This window comes from Sphaerodactylus townsendi, linkage group LG14 (genome assembly GCF_021028975.2).
Source record: "Sphaerodactylus townsendi isolate TG3544 linkage group LG14, MPM_Stown_v2.3, whole genome shotgun sequence".
NCBI classification, from domain to species: Eukaryota; Metazoa; Chordata; class Lepidosauria; order Squamata; family Sphaerodactylidae; genus Sphaerodactylus; species Sphaerodactylus townsendi.
The window spans coordinates 43669197-43688258 of NC_059438.1; the positions used below are offsets into that span (position 1 = coordinate 43669197).

The 19062-nt window shown below is 46.3% G+C and overlaps 1 protein-coding gene across 1 annotated transcript in view; it reads left to right on the forward strand.

Annotated features, from left to right (window-relative positions):
* GABBR2 (gamma-aminobutyric acid type B receptor subunit 2) overlaps window positions 1–19062 on the forward strand; it is a 425828-nt gene that overhangs the window by 57147 nt on the left and 349619 nt on the right. The window contains exon 2 of the mRNA XM_048516192.1: window positions 11791–11928. Coding sequence (XP_048372149.1) covers window positions 11791–11928 — 138 coding nt within the window. The remainder of the gene's footprint in view (window positions 1–11790; window positions 11929–19062) is intronic.

The following is a 19062-nucleotide window of genomic DNA, read 5'->3' on the forward strand; positions in this document are numbered from 1 at the left end:
GAGATGCTAGAGAGGCACAGAGGAGGCAGGATGGTCTGGGGTTGGTTGCTGGAGGCTAGACTTGCTGGAGGCTAGAGCAGGCTGGCCCCTGCTCGGGCGGGTGGGGCGGAGGAAGGGGGAGCCAACCATTTTTTTCTCAACAAAAACCTCAGTATTCAGGTTAAATTGCCGGGTTGGGACTTTGCGATAAATAAGTGGGGTTTGGGTTGCAATTTGGGTGCTCGGTCTCAAAAAGTTTCACCATCACTGGGGTAGGCCATGCATGTGCCTGAGCAACTCTTTTAAAAGTGAGTTGTTGCCAACCACATTTTTCAGGATGAGACTCGCCAGCCAGAAGGACTTGGCATTGGCGGGAGGGAGGGAGGGAGGTTCACGATCAGCCCATTCCTGGTGTGATCCTGCCATGTCTCCTGGTTGGGACATAGGCTCCTCTTTCGATGCTGCTTCATAATAAAGAAATCATCTGAACACAGAGTCTCATTATTGCATAGTCCGGGGTCATGAAAGGAGGCAGGCAGGCAGGCAGCAGCAGCACTACCGGTGGCCAGGAACATCAGTAGAAGCAGAGGTGGCAGTGGGGAAAACAGCCAAGGCCCACCCACCCCCATTTGCCTGCCTGCCTTCCTCCCCCTCCACAGAGACAGACCGGGAACAGCAGCACTGAGGAGAAGGAGCCACAACCAACTCCTGGTGTGCTGAGGGAAAGGAGGGGGTGGGGCCCACTGAGCACTGTTTTCTAGACTCCATTGTGTTTTCCCCACAATGGGCTTTATTGCTAGCATAACATTATTAATTTTTTGCTTTTTTTTGCATTGACTTACGATGCTCCTAGCCTCACTTTAGCATTAGGAATCTGCCCCCAAACATTTCTAATTATAGGGCTAAAATAACATGTAATTATTTAATGAAGACTTCATTTTAGAATGGATGGCAAACACAGCTAAGGCATCTACAGCATTGTTTATCTTTTCAAGATTCAAAACTAATGCTGCTTCCGTTCAGAGAACCATGGATTAGTATGTGGGAATTAAAAAGGAGAACTTGAAAATCAGAGGGAGTAAAGTCCCATGGCTAGCACAACCATAATGCTTTATCTAGTATTTAAAGCACATGTGTCAAACTCAAGGCCCGCGGGCCACATCTGGCCCGGCATACAATTATATCTTGCCTATGTAACACAAACTTCAAATCGCTTTGTCCGGCCGGCCCCAGCCCTGGAAGTCGAGGGGGGCAGCCTTATGGGGTCAAATGGCGCCCAGAGGAAAAAACCCCTCTGGGTGGCCCCCGCGAGTAAGCCCTGCTCCTCAGCCCAGCAGCCAGGTCGACTGGTGCCCCGGCTGCTGGGCAGGAAGAGGAGCCAAGGTCAGCCCCTCTTCCCAGCCCAGCAGCTGGGACACCAGTTTTTATTTATTTTGGAATGATATCCTGTGTTTCGATGTGTATTAATGTTCAAAAAATGTTTAGTTTTAGTCTGTTCAATAAATGTTTATCCTGTTCAGCCCACGACCTAAAGTGTGCTTTGAGTTTTGGCCCCTGTGTGATTGGGTTTGACGCCCCTGATTTAAAGGATAGGAAATGAGCTCCTTTCCTGTTTTTCCCCAACTTCCTCCTTTTCAGAATTATATACATGCTGCCAGCAGGGGCGGAGCAAGGGGGAACTGCGGCTGGGGCATGCGCATCCCTGCTGAGGTGGCACCCTGTTCTGCCCAGTGTGTGCCCAGGGCATCGCTTCCCACCCCACCCTGTGGGCGTTACGCCACTGGCTACCAGCGTTAACTGTGGTTCATTAAAAAGCTTTAACCATGATTGAGCACATCTTTGTTGTGTTGTTAATAATGCTGTTGATATAATCATAGCTGAAAATGTGTATTAGTCACAAGGACTTGTATGCAAAACCTTCTACAAATATAGGTAAAGCTAGCTGAAGTGCTGGCTTAGAGCCCCATCCAAACCGGGGGTGGGGAATTAACTTGTGGGAGAAGTTGGTGGGCACTCTGACAGATTCACCCTCTCTGAGGGGCAAAACCACCACCTTGCAACAGTGGTTATCCTCCTGCAGAGATGGAACATGGCTCAGGACGCTGTGGCATTGTCCCTGCACCTCCCAGCGCAGCAGGGAGAGACCGGAGGAGGAGCTAAAATTAGTTGCCTCCCTCCCAGCCTTTACCAGCATTGTGCCAGTGGAATGCAATCCAGACTTAAGCCAGGCTTTTGGCTGGCATAAGTCCACGACAACCCATTGAGGGTTCTTGGCAGCTGGGAGCCTTTCACACTTTGCAAGCCTCCCTACGCTTCTGGGAAGCCTCCTTGGGAACTAGACGAATTTTCCGGTGCGGTGCTGGCCATGCATGGATGGGGATTGTTGGTCTGTATGGACACAGCAAGATGAAAGCGGTTAGATCTACTGCACAGACTGTTTTGCTGCCAGGTTTTAATAGTTTAATACAGCCAAAGGCCAGTAAAAAAAGAGAAAGAAACAACACACATGACAGCAGAGTGTAACAATTATTAAATAATTAGCTAATCAAATAAATGATTAACTTTCGGTGCCTGTCTCCTGCTAAAATTTTGGACGCACTGGCTCTATGTGATGAAGGCTGCAAAATGCACCAAAACTTTGCTACCTGCTGGGAGACAGTTATAATGTCTTGTAACCATATTTTCTTCAGGCCTGGTCTCTTGATCTGTAATCCTTTGCAATTTTTCAATCCGTGCCGTTTCAAGCCATGAGGTAAAAGCAAAGTGCTCTCGTTCTGAGCGTTATGCAGTGCAGGAAAATATGTACCATGGAATTCACATCCCCAGAATTACATTTGTGTTAGTAAGTAAGATTTATTTACGGTCTTTGACCAAAGCATTTAGAATACAATTTAAAATAAACCAGCTTAGAACTTTCTTAGCTAATATAAGATAACAATTAAAATAATACTCCTTCATATTTCAGCAGCCAAGATGACCAAAACTTATAATGGTGTTTCCCAGTGAAGTCACTTCACCCTATTTTTCATTGTTCTTCAAAATTCTTAAATTTACACAAGTAAACACAAAATCTTGCAACTGATGATGTAATATTAGGGTCTGTTCCCTGGAGTAACCTTCTTAATATATATTTATTATTATTACCAGCAAATTAATATAGGACCCAACATATCTTTACGAGGCTCTTCCAGCAAAGGACACCTGAAAAACGTATGTTCCATCGTATCGATCTCTTTTAATGGACAATCACATAGCCTTTTTTCAAAGGGAATTTTCCTGTATCTTCCCTCCAAAACCCTAGAGGGGAGTGAGTCACTTCTAGCTAGGGGAGTCACTTCTTCTAGGAGAGTGAGTCACTTCTAGCTTATAACTTCCTTCTAGAAAATATATATAGGGTGCTGGATCTTCTTCTTCAAATATATTTTAGGTGACCTGGAGAGGGATACTCTGAAAAAGCCGCTAAATCAGACTGATGCTCAATAACAAAAATTCTTTGCTTGATAAATGATTTCGCCCGTGCATGTCCCAGTTCTAGAATAGCCTGGGGGGATATACCCATCTTGTACAGAGAACTGACGACTGATTTAAGCCACCTAGATTGAAAATTATCCCGCAGTATTAAAGGAAAAAGACCTTGGGGATTGAAATGGCCTGACAACCATTTGTAGATGGAGGAAAAGAGATGTATAGTAGCCTCTACCCTAATCTTCAGCCCCATTTCCAATCTAAGCCATGTGTTTGGAAACACACTTTGGAACTCCTGCATTAAGGATCTTAAAAATCTAGATTGAACTCTTTCCAAAGTGACAAACGAATGGTGAGAAGGTCCTAGGAAGGAACCATAATTGGAGAATTAGTTTCGCTTTGTAAAGCTTGAGAGCTGCTGGAACATATGAGCCTCCACGGGTCTTGTGAAATTTTAGAAAACTGTTTGCAGTTTTCTGTCCTTTTATAGCTTGTGCCTTATGGTGGAAATGTTTGGCACCGGAGGCCTGTACTGTTACCCCTAAATATGTAAATCTGGTAACTTGATCTATTTTATTACCCTGGATTTGCCATTTTCTCATCTTTGGTCTTTTCCCAGACACAAGAATTTTTGTTTTTTGGAAATTTATTTCTAATTTTTCTTCTATAAAATAACTGGACAATTCCAAAAGGGCTCTTTTCATTCCGTTAAATGTTCTTGACAGGATTACCATGTCATCGGCATATAACAGAACCGGGATATGGTGATTTGCCACTTTTGGGGGGTGGAATCTTACATTTTTCAGAGCATCTACTATATTATTTAGGTAGAAAGCAAACAATAGCGGAGCAAGCATACAACCTTGTCTCACACCCCTGTGTGTTCTTACAGACTCAGTGCATTTGTGTTTACATTTCCTCAAATGCCATGGGGTTTTTCTAAATCTTTCCATGAGCATGGATGACGGAAATGCATCAAAACTGTGCTCTGGAAAAGGCCCACTGATATTTAGCTATGGTAATGTGTTGAATGTAAGGAGCTATTGCCGTACCAATCCAAGTTTTCAGCGGTCTATATAGGACAGGAAATGAGGCATTGTCAGTTTGAAAATCAAAGCCATCCAATTGACGATAGACCATCTTAGTTGCTGAGGGCCTCCAGTTGCTAATATGTCTGCTTGGAACTTGTTAATATGAGTGTTGTACAGTCTAATGTGAGAAAGATTTTGAATTTAAAACAAAGGAAAATCCCTAGTCATTTGCCAGTTTCATTTGAATGCTCTGACACATACGCATTCTACATTTTTGTGAGTTGGTCTGTTCCTAATTAATGTAATTGCTGAACAGAACACATCCGGTTTCCCTGTCTGTTGACTTGCTAGCCTTTCTTGAGCTAAAACTGGGAAGGGGTTGTGTGTGAAGAGGTGGTGTGACTATGTTGCTTGTGACGTAACAGTAGACCCGTAAGTCAGGCCAGAGGCGTAGGGGGCCCTGGAGCAAAATGGCACCTTCTCCCCACCCCCCTCGTGGCACCCCCTTGCAGCCCCCATTCCTGCAGCCCCCCCCCCACTTACCTCAGTTCCTCTCTCCTGCAACCTCATGGGAACTACACTTCCCAGGAGCGAGGTCCTGTAGTTCCCACCAGGCTGAAGGAGAGAGAAACTGAGGGGGCAGAGAAAGGAACTAAGGTAGGTGGTTCCTGAGTCAGTGAGTGAGCAGGTTGCGGGGCAGAGGGGGGCAGCTTTGCTGGGAAAGATATTGGGCAGATATTGGGCAGATATTGTTGAGGATCCTAAGTTGAGGAACCAGTGGTTTGACTTGTGGCTTCATACATTTGTGAAAGCGGGTGCTGAGAAGGATAATAACAGTTCAGGGTCCCAGACAGGGGCTTGTTTGCAAGCCTGCATGGGGTGGGGGACATCTTCTACCCAGCTGGGGCTGGCTAATGGCTGCAGGAGGTCTTTGCATGTGTGGGGTCTGCAGTTAAGGGTTTCAAGTCTGCAGTTAAGGCTCGATCCGGTCAGCCTGACCCCAGTGTCAAACCGTGTGCTGCCTCTTCCCCCAAGCTCTACCTCCAAAAGTCAGGTGGCGTGGGGGGGGGGAGGGGGACCAGCAGCATAAAGCTGGAGCTCGCTAGACACTGGAGTCCCCCTGGCTGGGTTGAGCTTTAAACTGCAGTATGAAAGCCAGCAGTTTAAAGCTAGACTTAGCCAAGCCCAGTGAGGCACAGTCATGCCTGGCCCCTGAACTCCGCAGGACAAGCCTTAGTGCTGCCCTGGGGGCAGTTTGTGACAGTGATGCTTCTGGGTGGTGGGACGTGGAATGAGCACAGTTACCTCAGGGAACCTTTCTCAGCAGCCCCTCGCTTTTTGCTGGGAGAAGCACCAGCCAGCTCAGGAGGGGAGAAGATGTGTTGCTTCCATCCCAGTCATTGTTCCTCCCCGCAGAAGTCTTTCATCAGTCGTTATTACAAACTGAAGAGAAGCAAGTTAGCTGTAAGGGAGGAAAAAAAGGATTATGAGGAACGCATGGCCGCGAACATCAAGACCAGCAACAAACAGTTCTCCAAGTACATCAAAAGCAGGAAGCGGTAGGCCCATTAGATGACGAAGGAACAAAAGGTGTGCTAAAAGATGACAGGGAGATTGCAGAGAAGCTGAATGAATTCTTTGCATCTGTTTTCACCCAAGAGGAGGTGAGGAAAATTCCTGCACCTGAACCAAGCTTCTTAGGAGGTGAATCCAAGGAACTAGCAAAGATAGTGGTACACAAGGAAGAAGTTCTGGCAGCCATTGATAAACTAAATGCTACCAAATCCCTTGGCCCAGATTGCATTCATCCAAGAGTTCTTAAAGAGCTCAAGCATGAAATTGCTGATCTTCTCACTTTGATATGCAACTTATCCCTGAAATCAGCCTCCATCCCTGAAGACTGGAAGATGGCCAATGTCACACCAATCTTTAAGAAAGGCACCTGGTGGGCCACTGCGAGTAGCAGAGAGCTGGACTAGATGGACTTTGGTCTGATCCAGCTGGCTTGTTCTTATGTTCTTATGTTCTTAAAGGGTCTAGGGGGGACCCAGGAAATTACAGGCCAGTCAGTTTGACATCTGTTCCGGGTAAATTAGTAGAATCTATCATTAAAGATAAAATTATTAAACATGTAGAAAAGCAAGACCTGCTGAGGAAGAGTCAGCATGGCTTTTGGAGAGGCAAGTCCTGTCTTACAAACTTACTAGAGTTCTTTGAGGGGGTAAACAGGCATGTGGATAAGGGGGAACTCGTGGACATTGTCTACTTGGATTTCCAAAAGTCTTTTGACAAAGTTCCTCACCAGAGACTGTTGAGAAAACTCAGCAATGAAGGAATAAGAGGGGAAGTCCTCCTATGGGTTAAAAACTGGTTAAGAAACAGGAAGCAAATGGGAAGTTCTCACAATGGAGAGATGTAGGGAGTGGTGTCCCCCAAGGATCCGTTTTGGGACCAGTGCTCTTTAACCTATTCATAAATGACCTGGAAGTAGGGGTGGGTAGCTTGGTGGCCAAGTTTGCAGATGATACCAAATTATGTAGGGTGGTGAGAACCACAAAGGATTGCGAAGAGCTCCAAGCGGACCTTAATAAATTAGGTGAGTGGGCTAAGAAATGGCAAATGCAGTTCAATGTAGCAAAATGTAAAGTGATGCACGTAGGGGTAAAGAATCCAAACTTCACATACACTCTACAAGGGTCAGTGCTATCAGTCACAGACCAGGAATGGGAATTGGTTGTCTTAGTTGATCGTTCCATGGGAATGTCAACTCAATGCATGGCAGCTGTGAAAAAGGCAAACTCTATGCTGGGGATAATTAGGAAAGGAATTGATAATAAAACTGCAAGGATTGTCATGCCCTTATATAAAGCAGTGGTACAACTGCACTTGGAGTACTGTGTTCAGTTCTGGTCGCCACATCTCAAAAAGGATATTGAAGAGATAGAAAAAGTGCAGAGAAGGGCAACGAGGATGATTGAAGAATTGGAGCACCTTCCCTATGAGGAGAGGCTGCAGCGTTTGGGACTCTTTAGTTTGGAGAGGAGATGGCTGAGGGGGGATATGATTGAAGTCTATAAAATTATGCATGGGGTAGAAAATGTTGACAGAGAGAAATTTTTCTCTTTTTCTCACAATACTAAAACTAGGGGACATACATTGAAAATGCTGGGGGGAAGAATTGGGACTAATAAAAGGAAACATTTTTTCACGCGACACGTGATTGGTGTTTGGAATATGCTGCCACAGGAGGTGGTGATGGCCACTAACCTGGATAGCTTTAAAAGGGCCTAGGACAGATTTATGGAGGAGAAATCGATCTATGGCTACCAATCTTGATCCTCCTTGATCTGAGATTGCAAATGCCTTAGCAGACCAGGTGCTCAGGAGCAGGAGCAGCAGCAGCAGAAGGCCCTTACTTTCACAGCCTTCACGTGAGCTCCCAAAGGCATCTGGTGGGCCACTGTGAGTAGCAGAGTGCTGGACTAGATGGACTCTGGTCTGATCCAGCAGGCTTGTTCTTATGTTCTTGTGTTCTTAAACCAAGATCAATGAATAAACATGGCAACGATGCATAATATGCAACGGTTGTGTGAAGCAATACTCAAAACAAGTAATACTTAAAATAAACCACAACTCTCTGCCTTATTAAGCATATCCTACTATAGATCTTGCCATAAAGGTAGTTTCACTGGAACTATTTCTGAGAAGCAAGGGAATATAAAACTGGTTCTGCCTGGATATTCAGACAAAATTGTAGAAATACACCAAGTTTGAATATCTTGATTGAAACTACCATATAAAAACACATATTCAGTGGTTTCTGTCATGGCACGGACAATGACGAAAAGCATAAGGGATGTGGGCATATCTTCCTTCCAGTGAAGCCAATGTAAGGGCATTGAATCAGGCTAAAGTTAATGCTCTGCAATGTTTCAGAGAATACAAATAACTGGGTAGGACAAAGTTTTTATTACAGTCAGTAAGAGATGCCTTTCACCCTCTGCATTGCTTTCTCACTTCTTCATTTGTGATCCTGCCCCAAGTAAGGAAAACCGCTGCCACTTTCCCACAGCGCCCCAAGTCAAGAAGATTTTCTCATAGCGGTACCATTAAGATGCTGAGCAGTAAACAGCCTACTACACAGCAGGCAAAAGGTTAGAGAAGAGACACCACAGGGAACTCAAAATTCAAACAGAACTCAGTTTTTGTTATTAATTTTTTTTTGCTTGCATCATATTCTGTTCTTGCATTCCTTTTGTTATGTTTTTGGATTGATCTACCTTTTTTCAACTACTATAAATGGGGAAGGGGTGAGAGAGAAAATACGGATAGAAAATATAGCAAAAAAATGGTAAACTGCAAGCTTTTCTACAATGCATGGCACGAATCCCAAATTTGACACACAGGGCTAAGCACTCTTGTTCTGATCTTGAGAGGATTTCAGGCTAATTTAGATGCACGTGACAACATGTCAGGGTGAGAGATCGAGTGCAGCCACTGAGAAGAGAAGAGCACCCTTAACAAAGAAATCTAACTCAGCCACATTCAATGACTATAAGCTCGACATGATCAGAGCATGAGATTCTTCATGCATAATTTTTTAGGTGAACAACTAATATGTAAGTGGGAATATAACAAAGACATTTTGAAAACATGTACAATCCTTTAAGTAGCAGGTGCAGTGGATGTCAGGATCAGCTGCAATATCCTGTCAAGTGTTCATTAGTTTGTAAACTCAGGTTTTCTGCTATCATTGTATGAAAAGAAGAAAGCCCCAGCTAACAGAAAGGGTTAAGCACTCCAGATCAGGAAGGAAGACGGCATAGTTATATACAGGAGATGCTGAGCTGTAAAGAGGTTACCTCCCATCACATGTGAAAGGTCAGATTGAGAGGAACAGGAGGCAACTCCCTGAACGTGGAATTGTGTTGAAAGTGTATGTCAAACTTTGCACATGATCATCGGAATGTTTCCTGCCACTTTAGCTGTTACCTGGCACAAAGATGTGCTTGCCAAGTCCAAATAGAGATGTGGGAATGTTGAAGAATCCAACAGTCATTCATTGTTTAACTTGTGCCTTTGAAAGCTTCCATAGGCCTAGTTGGTTAATGGCCATGTTGTTGAAGACGTGCTTCAGGAGGCCCTGTTCTACTACCAAGTCCCTGGTCCCAGAACATGTAGGCATATACTGTATATACTGACGTATAAGACTACTTTTGAACCCTGGGAAATCATCTGTAAAGTCTGGGGTCGTCTTATACGCCAGGTACTGAGTGGGTGGTACTGAGCAGGTGGTACTCTATATTTTAACTGGAAAAGTGGGGGGGGGGGGTCGTCTTATACCCCCAGTCGTCTTATACGCTGGTATATACGGTATTCCATACCAATTCTTGTATTAAAATCCCCCTAGAATAAATTGAGCTTTTGGGAACTGTGTTACTGATGTCTCCCACAGCCAAAATAATTTCCCCCAGAATCAACCCCTTAAATCAATTTTGGCGGGATATAAATATTAATACATAACAAAGGGGCAAGGTTTACACTCACCATTGTGTACTCAGGACAATCATAGGCAACCTGTTCAGTTTCAGACAGAAGATTCACTTTCACACCAATTGACAGGCTCCCGCTGCTCCACCCCTTTTCATGCATCTTAATCACTGAGATATTAAATGTTCTAAAACCTTCGATTACTGGCAGAGCACATTCCTGAGCCCAGGTCTCTTTCAGAAACAATATTGCTACGCTTAATAATAAGCTTAGCAGCAGAAAATGTGCCCAGAAAATGAGAAAACCAACAATTAAAAAGTTGTTCACAGTATTCCTTGCAGGATATGAGGCCAGTGGCATCTTCAAGACCATCAGAGTTTTATTCTTGGTATAAGCGTTTGTGTGCATGCACACTTCTTCAGTTCTACTGGACTCATTTTTCTGCTACTTTAGACCAATACAGCTACTCACCTTGCAGGTTTTAAAAGCCATTTTTTTTCAGCTGAAAAAAGCAAAAAAAAAATACTGGCAAGGTATTTGTCAGCTTTTAAAGGTTCAATTTTACCAAATGCACACTCCCACTTTGTAAAGAGCCTCAGAGTATAGTTGGATTCTGTGCTATCATTGGATAAACAAGTGTACATAGTAACGCAGTTGATGTTGCTTTACATACACCAGGGGCTCCACTTAGGTCCTTCAAATAAAATAAAATAAATAAAATAAATTTGTTTAGGCTGGACCTTGCCACATTAATCCATGCAGTGGTCCCCTCCATATTGGACTACTGTAATTTGCCCTTTGTAGGGCTACCCTTGAAAATGCTTCAGAGACTTCGGGTGGTCCAGAATGCAGTTGCCAGGCTGCTGACTAGAACCTCATGATAAGATCATATTGCCCCAGCTTTGTGGCAGCTGCATTGACTACCAATCAGACTCCTGATCTAAATCAAGAGTTGAAGCTTTTAATGATCCAGGGCCCTCATACCTACGGGATCACCTCTCCTCTTACAACCCCCAGCACTCCCTCAGGCCATCCTCTCTGGGCCTCTGGCAGACGCCTGGCCCCAGAATGGCTTAGTTAGCTATCACCAGGGGAAGGGCCTTTTCAGTCATAGCCCTTCTTCTCTGATGACACCCATGCCTGGCCGACTTGTTTAGTTTCTGCAGGACATGCAAGGCTGAACTGCTTAGGTTGGTCTTTGGACTGTGATTCACATGCTTGGGTATTTTTCTTAGTGGTATGATACTAGACACATATTTAACAATTTTAACATTTTCATGTTAGCATCTTAGCAAGATTTAGATTATGCAGGTGCATTTTATTGCAGTTTTCATTTTACAGTAATGTTTGATTTTATTGTATTTTATTGTACAATATTTGTTTTTATTGTCATTGTATTACTATATTGTAATGTATTTTACTGTATTCTGTAAGCAAATACTTTTTATACATTTGTATGCATGTTAATATTTTAATATTTTAAACATTTTATATTTGTTATCTGCTTTTATGGTTTTTTAAACTCATTTATATTACTTTAATGTTGTAAGTCACCATGAGATCCTTTGGGTGACTAGTGATGAAAAAATCTAACAAACAAACAAATAAAAATGTCAGATACAATTTATTTGAATTCTCAGTGCAATGGATTCAAAATGTTTTCAGGAGTTTTGTCTACTCTTTTTGGCAACTATTTAAAAGTTTGGTGGTTGTTAAATATTGTGCAGTTTGTCCAATATTAGTTAACCTAATACTTAATGTTGATAGCATTTAAAATATTTGAAACATTAAATGTATTTAGTGATGAAATGTTTTCCTTTCACAGTGTGACAATGCAAAGGGGCTCAAAGCCTTCTACGACGCAATAAAATATGGGCCAACACACCTAATGGTTTTTGGTGGAGTATGTACAACTGTGACATCCATTATTGCTGAATCTCTAATAGGATGGAATTTGGTCCAGGTAAGAAATGCTTATTTTTATATTTCATTGGTGAATGCCTTAAAGCTATTGTGATGTTCTTTGGAAATGTAGCTTGAAATTGGAGATTCCAGTGTTGGATTGATTTCAGTGAGGTTAATTCTAAGTACTGTCAGGTTAATTCTAAGCTCTGTGGAGTTTATCTATCTATCTATATAAAAAGCTAACAGTGTTTTTGTTGATGATAGTATAACTCAGTAACTGCTGGGCCAATTCCTCTGAAAATTCCCAGCCACTATAGTCAGCCAGGCGAGAGTGTTTTTAGATGTTCACATACCTGAAATTTCACACCTGGCCCAGGTAAAACGCCTTTTTCCTAGCGCTCCCTGGTGAAGGACATGCAGCTGCCTGTGTGTAACTGTCACCCTTAGAATATTCGTGCTGCTTAGAATGTTCACTCAGATGGCCAGATATGAGCAGTGGAAACAGCACATAGGCAGTAACTCGAGTGGAAGTGAAACACATATGCACACATACACAGGAGGAAGAGGGAAGGGAGGGAGAGGGAGGGAGGGAGGGGTGGCATGCAAGGGAAGAGAAGTGAGAGAGGGGAGAGAGTGAGGGGTGGCATGCAAGGGAGGGGAGGCAGGGGGCCAAGCATCTTGATATGACCCACCCACCCTAGTGGAGGGAAAGGAAAGCAAGGGAGGGGGAGGGGTGGCATGCAAGGGAAGAGAAGTGAGGGAGGGAAGAGAGGGAGGGGCGACATGCAAGGTATGGGAGGGAGGGGCCAGGCACCCTAGATTCCCTGAATACTGCGGTTACAGTTAAGAAAACCAGGCACGCATTACTCAGGAGTAAGCTCAGTACAGCAACCGTGACATACTTTGAATGGCTGAGTGTAAGGAACCTGGAAGGACTAGAAATCAAGTAACTTTAAAGAGTTCTTTATTTCTTAAACTTCACGATGCACAGTACACGGAATGCAGATTCTGACCTTCCCCCAGCAGGTTGCCGCTTTTACTGGCAAATCTACTCCGCCCACTACTCCCAACACTGTTTCCTACGATAGAAAAAGGCAAGCTTCAGACATACATGATAAGCGCAGACAGCAAGGTTAACGAAACCAGACATCCCGGGCAAACAGCCCAGATCGTGGAATGTTACCAAGGCCAGGCTGGCTGAGCAGAAACTACACATCAAACCACAACCTTACATTCTGCCTCCCCGAAGAAAGCTCCCCCTCCCACCTGGCTTGGGGGGAAAAGATTTGTGAAAAGCAGAAATCAAAGAGGGGGCATCAATATTCTCTACATAAATCCACTGGTTATGGCCTGAAGGGTATCCCACCCACGAAACTAAGTATTGCAAACGCTTGCAGGAATAGCGGGAGTCCAAAACGGCATCAATCTCATAATGCTTGTGGCTGTCAATAATCACCGGTGGGGGTGCCTCCGATGGGTCGCGCCAGGCATCGGAATCTGGAGCCCGCTTGAGTAAGCTAGAATGAAACACAGGATGAATGTTACTCAACGAGTTGGGCAATTCTAAGCGAGCAGTCACATCATTGATCACTTGAGTAATCCGGAAGGGCCCTATGAATTTCTTGCCCAGCTTGGAATATTTGTGCACATCTCTAAGATTTTTTGTGGACAAATAAACCCATGCCCCGATCTGCGAAGGAAATTCAGACCGACGTTTGTCTGCTTGAATTTTTTGTGCTTCTTGCGCTTGTGTAAGCGAAGAGGACACTGACTTCCATCCCTCAGCTAATGATTGGATCCAGTCGCCAAAGTCCGGAGGCTGCAGCCCCTGATCTGGGAGATGGGGCAACGGAGGGAAGGAACGGCCTGACACCACTTCAAATGGGGTTTTGTTGGTACTACTGTGAACTGCATTATTATAGGTGTATTCGGCAAAGGGTAGTAATTCAGACCAGTTATCTTGATGATAATTGGTGTAGCAACATAGGTACTGTTCCAGAGTTCTGTTGGTCCGTTCCGACTGGCCGTCACTTTGCACGTGGTACGGGGCAGCAACTGCTGAGGTGGTTCCCAGAAGCTCCAGGAATGCCTTCCAAAACTTGGATATGAACTGGGGGCTGCGGTCGGAAATCACCTTTTCAGGGGAGGAGTGCAAACGGTAGATATGTTGAATGAACAACTTAGCTAATTTAGGGGCAGAAGGAATGGTGGGGCATGGAACAAAATGCGCCTGCTTCGAAAAAAGATCCACTACCACCCACAAGACGGTATTCCCATGGCTTTCAGGGAGATCTGTGATGAAATCCATGGAGATCATTTGCCAGGGTTTGGAAGCTGCTGGGATGGGATGCAATAAACCATGAGGTTTGCCCAGGATGGATTTGGCCTCGGCACACGTTGGACAACCTTTAATGTATGCTTCAATGTCTTTGCGCATGGTGCGCCACCAAAATTGACGCCGGAGTAAATGGAGCATTTTTAAAAATCTGAAATGTCCCGCTTGCCTGGCATCATGGCCAGCTAACAGGACCTGCTTACGTAGCGTCGGCGGATCGCACAACATTCGCCCCTTCTCCAGACTCCCCCTTTCAATTGAAGGAGGGGATTGGAATCCTCCGTTGGGACGTCCTGCTGCCCCGCCTCCTCTAACTGGTGTAGAAAAGGAGAAACGACATCTGGAACTGGTGTAGAAAAGGAGAAACGACATCTGGAACGATCAAGTTTCGTGAAAATACGGCCCTTTCCCAGCGCATCCAGGAGATCCTTGATCAGGGGTAAGGGGTACTTATTTGAGATAGAGACGGCATTTAATCCCCATAGTCAGTGCATAGCTGGAGAGTTCCATCCTTTTTTTTGACAAAAAGTACAGGAGCGGCGTGAGTACTCTTGGTAGCCCGACGAATAAATCCCCGAGCTAGATTTTGATCCAGGAAGGCACGAAGCTCCCTCTCTTCGGTGGGGCTCATTCGATATATTCTACCCTTGGGGAGTTGAGTTCCTGGGACTAACAGGATTTTACAATCTATGTCCCAATGGGGGGGTAGTTGATCACACTCCTGTTCTTCGAACACTTTGGATAAGTCCCAATAGACTCTGGGCCTGATGCCATTTAAGTCAGAGCTGGGAGTGACATCGAGAGCCATGGGATGTGGGCCACCGGGGGGGTTCATTAGAGTCTTCCGGTGGTTCCCCTTCATGCATATGATCCCCGCAAGGGGGATCAGTGAAACGGACGATGCGTTGGCTCCAAAGTATAGTTGGTTCATGAGACAGTAACCAGGGCATGCCCAAAACTATGGGATATTTGGCGACTGGTGCCAGGATGAAGCTACGTCTCTCCCAGTGTTCTGCGCAACGTAGCAGCACCGGCTGGGTTCGGAAACATGCAGGACCCTCGTTACCTAGCGGACTGCCATCCATCTGAGTGAACGGGATGGGTTTGGCTAACGCAATGCGCTTGAGCCCCAGCTGATCAGCGACCTGGGGTCTCATGAGGCAGTGAGAACAACCAGAGTCCACTAAGGCGTGCGCCAGGATGCGTGTGTGTTTGGTAGTATTGGCCAAGGAGGTATAATAGTTATGGGGGCACCGCCATCACTCACCGCATCTGGAGCAGGATTCTCCTCTGCAGGGGCCAACGAAAGACTCACGCCTTCTGGCTCGGTGCTGTCGTCGACCTCCTCTAGGTCATCTTCGAAAACGGCTTTTGACGTTCCCTGAGGGCTTTTTGGTCCCGGCTTACGAGGAGTTCTTGCTGCTAGCTTGCGTGGAGTTGGGGTGGGGGCCTTTTGCTTCTTCGGGCAATTGGCAGCCATATGGCCTGGACCTCCGCAATAGAGACATAATCCCAGGCGACGACGGCGTTCTGATGTGGACTCAGCAGCAAGTGGTCCCCCACCTGTTTTCTTCGGTGGCGCGGTGGCGGCTGTTTTGGTCGTGGTTTTGGTCGCTGGCTGTTTCCCCTCTTTGGAACGAGTGAGGCGAGTGGCGATGGTGTTGCCTACCTCAATCCATTCCGCTATGGTGCGTGGTTCACGGTGCATGACTGCCCAAGTGCAAATGTCAGGATCCACCGCTTCATAGAAATATTCGCATTTCATGCGCTCTGGCCAATCAGGTAGTTTACTAGCCGCTGCTCGGAATTCTCGGGCGAAATCAGCAAAGGATCGGTTGCCTTGCTTAATTGTTTTAATAGTCTTAATGGCCTTGTTTACCACATCTTTATCTTCAAAACGAAGCCGGAGCCCCTGGAGCAATGCAGCTATGGTTTGGAGTTCATCAGCCCCCATTTCATGTAATTCCACAAACCATTCAGCAGCCTCTCCATCCAACACAGATCCGATATCCCGAATTTTCTCTGCTTCTGAACGATAAAGATCATCGAATTCTTGCATGTGGGCATCCAATTGTAGGATAAAATAAGGTAACTTAGAAGCGGCCCCGTCAAAATGTGCTGGAATGTGAGGTCGAGGGTAGCCTCTACCTGCCGCAGGCGCCATTCGTGGTGCAGGAGCGGGTGCTTCAGCCAGCGGTGGTGGTACTGGTGCTGGGGAGTGAATCACTCTGGGTTGCGGCTGAGGGCCCGCTATGCGAGGGGGGCCCATTAATGCGCTTCTGGGGCCCGCGGCGACAGGGGAGCGATCCCTCGTTGCAGCCTCTGCTCGGGTTGGGGCGACGGGGGTTCGAGCCCTCGTTGCGGAGTCAGCTCGGGTTGGGACTGCCTGAGACGCCCCTCTGTCCCTCTGGAGCACTCTTTCCATTTCGGTAAGTTCTCTCTCTTTGCGTGCGAGAGCATTTCGTCTGTAATCCAGGGCGTCTCTTTCACGCTGCAGCCTTTCCCGCTCGGCTTTCTGCATCGCAGAGTCGACCTCACTCTGGGTTTCAAGAGCTTTTAAGCTGTCTCAGTGACGTTGGAGGTCAAGTCTGGACTGTTCCATCATCTTATCATGGACTGTAAGATCCTGGAGGTATTGTTGCCGGAGGATCTTCTTCTCCCGTGCCAATTCCATTTCAAATTCTTGACGTTGCTGTTCATGTTCCTTCTCAAGAGCTTCACGTTCCTTCTCAAGGGCTTCACGTTCTTGTTGCCAGTCACGTTTGGCCACTTCGAGAGCTTCAAGTTGTTCAACCCAATGGTCCAGGTCCGGTTCAGGGGGTTGGTCCAGTTCCACTCTAGGTAGGGCGGTCGGCCCTTGAAGTTCCTCAGAGTCCGGAGAATCCCGGGCGCGGGTATCCTCTGCAAAGGAAAGTCGAACTCGGGATCCTTTTTGTAAATCCACAACGCCTTTGGATGCGTCTTCAGTCGCATGCAAGGTGAATTCCATGGAATCTCAAGGTGCTGATGAGCGAGAACCCTTCGGGCATGCTCCGGTGCTCTGCCATTGATGTTCAGGAGGAGGCTCTTCAAGGTAACGATCCAGGAATTTCTCCAGGGACCCCTGGGTGTCTCCATGGATGGTTGACACTCCAATTTCCTCGGTGACTGTCCGCATCACCGGTTTGTAATCCACATGTTGGCGGGTGGTGATGTTGCGCGGCTCTCGGGGCAAGCAATGATCCATCGACACCCCGCCACCTGGATTGTAGAACTCTTGACGAACCTCTAGACGTTCGGCTGAGACCGTGCATCGGGCCATCAGGGCAGCCTCGTCCACTTGCTCTTGCAGTTGGAGGAAGGCCATGCTTCGGCTGAGCCGAGGCTTGGAGAGGGTCACCAGGGAGATGGAATCTGCTGGCTCCTCCAGTTCAGTGGTTGCCGGGAGGGAGGAGAGGTAACCCTCTTTGGGGGTTACCGCACCCTCCTCATATTCCGCATTCAGCGGACCCCAGAATCCCAATCTCTGCATGTTGGCTGTCATCAGAGATCCACAGGAACAGATGGAAAGGGTTGGATGCCACTTTCAATCCGAATATGAAGTTGTGAGAATCTGCATAACGTAAGGAACCTGGAAGGACTAGAAATCAAGTAACTTTAAAGAGTTCTTTATTTCTTAAACTTCACGATGCACAGTACACGGAATGCAGATTCTGACCTTCCCCCAGCAGGTTGCCGCTTTTACTGGCAAATCTACTCCGCCCACTACTCCCAACACTGTTTCCTACGATAGAAAAAGGCAAGCTTCAGACATACATGATAAGCGCAGACAGCAAGGTTAACGAAAGCAGCCATCCCGGGCAAACAGCCCAGATCGTGGAATGTTACCAAGGCCAGGCTGGCTGAGCAGAAACTACACATCAAACCACAACCTTACACTGAGTCGCGTCCCTCAGAGGGTTTCCTCAGAAGCGACACCCATTGCCACCAACCAAACTTACTCCCAGGTAAAGGATCATGACCAGCCAGCCTAGATGTGTGGGAGGGGTGCCTTTCCATTCCCCACCAAGGAATGTGGGCACACACATCAATGACATCGCACAGTATCAGGCTGCGTGTTTGCATGAGCACGTACTGCTGGCCTCTGCTACTGTTCCTTTCCATTTCACCACAATAAGCCACAGCAACGCGTGGTTGGGCCTCGCTAGTATATATAAAAATTTATCAGTGCGTTTTTCTGCTGACAGGTAATCTCCTAAACTACTGGACCTATTGCTTTTAAATTTTCACACAACGTCGCATTCACGTGCGGCCAGGTTTCCATACTGTTTCCACATCTCCTGTTGTGTACATGTCACAACTGTGCCCGTTATTGTGTACATGCCACACCTGTGACAGTTGGAACCACAGTTCTGTTCCGCAACAACGCCATCTGCTGGCTGTCAAAGCAACACCCTCTGATACAAGGAAAACAACCATGCCTTCCTTGAAAACCATTGCCATATGGAGTAAAATGGATGGGGCCCACCATCTGGACATGGCCCACCCACCTTAGCGGAGGAAGGGGAAGGTGAGGGAGGTCCGGTGGTTTGCTGGACCAAACGCTCTGAAATTTGAACACAACGTAGCTCATGCCTCCCAACGTGTTTTCATCTATGTATTTCGCCTGCAAGGGAAGGGAGTGAAAGGGACAGGGTCAGCCACCTGGACATGGCCCACCCTAGCAGAGGATGGGGAACTTTAGGGAGGGATGGGGAGGGTTGCCATGCAAGGGAACGGGAGAGAGGGAGGGGAGCGAGGGACCCCTTGCCTCTCCCCTCCCTTGCAAGCATTGTGCAATGACATGTTAGAACCGTTTGCTTCCCCTTTTCTTTCTTT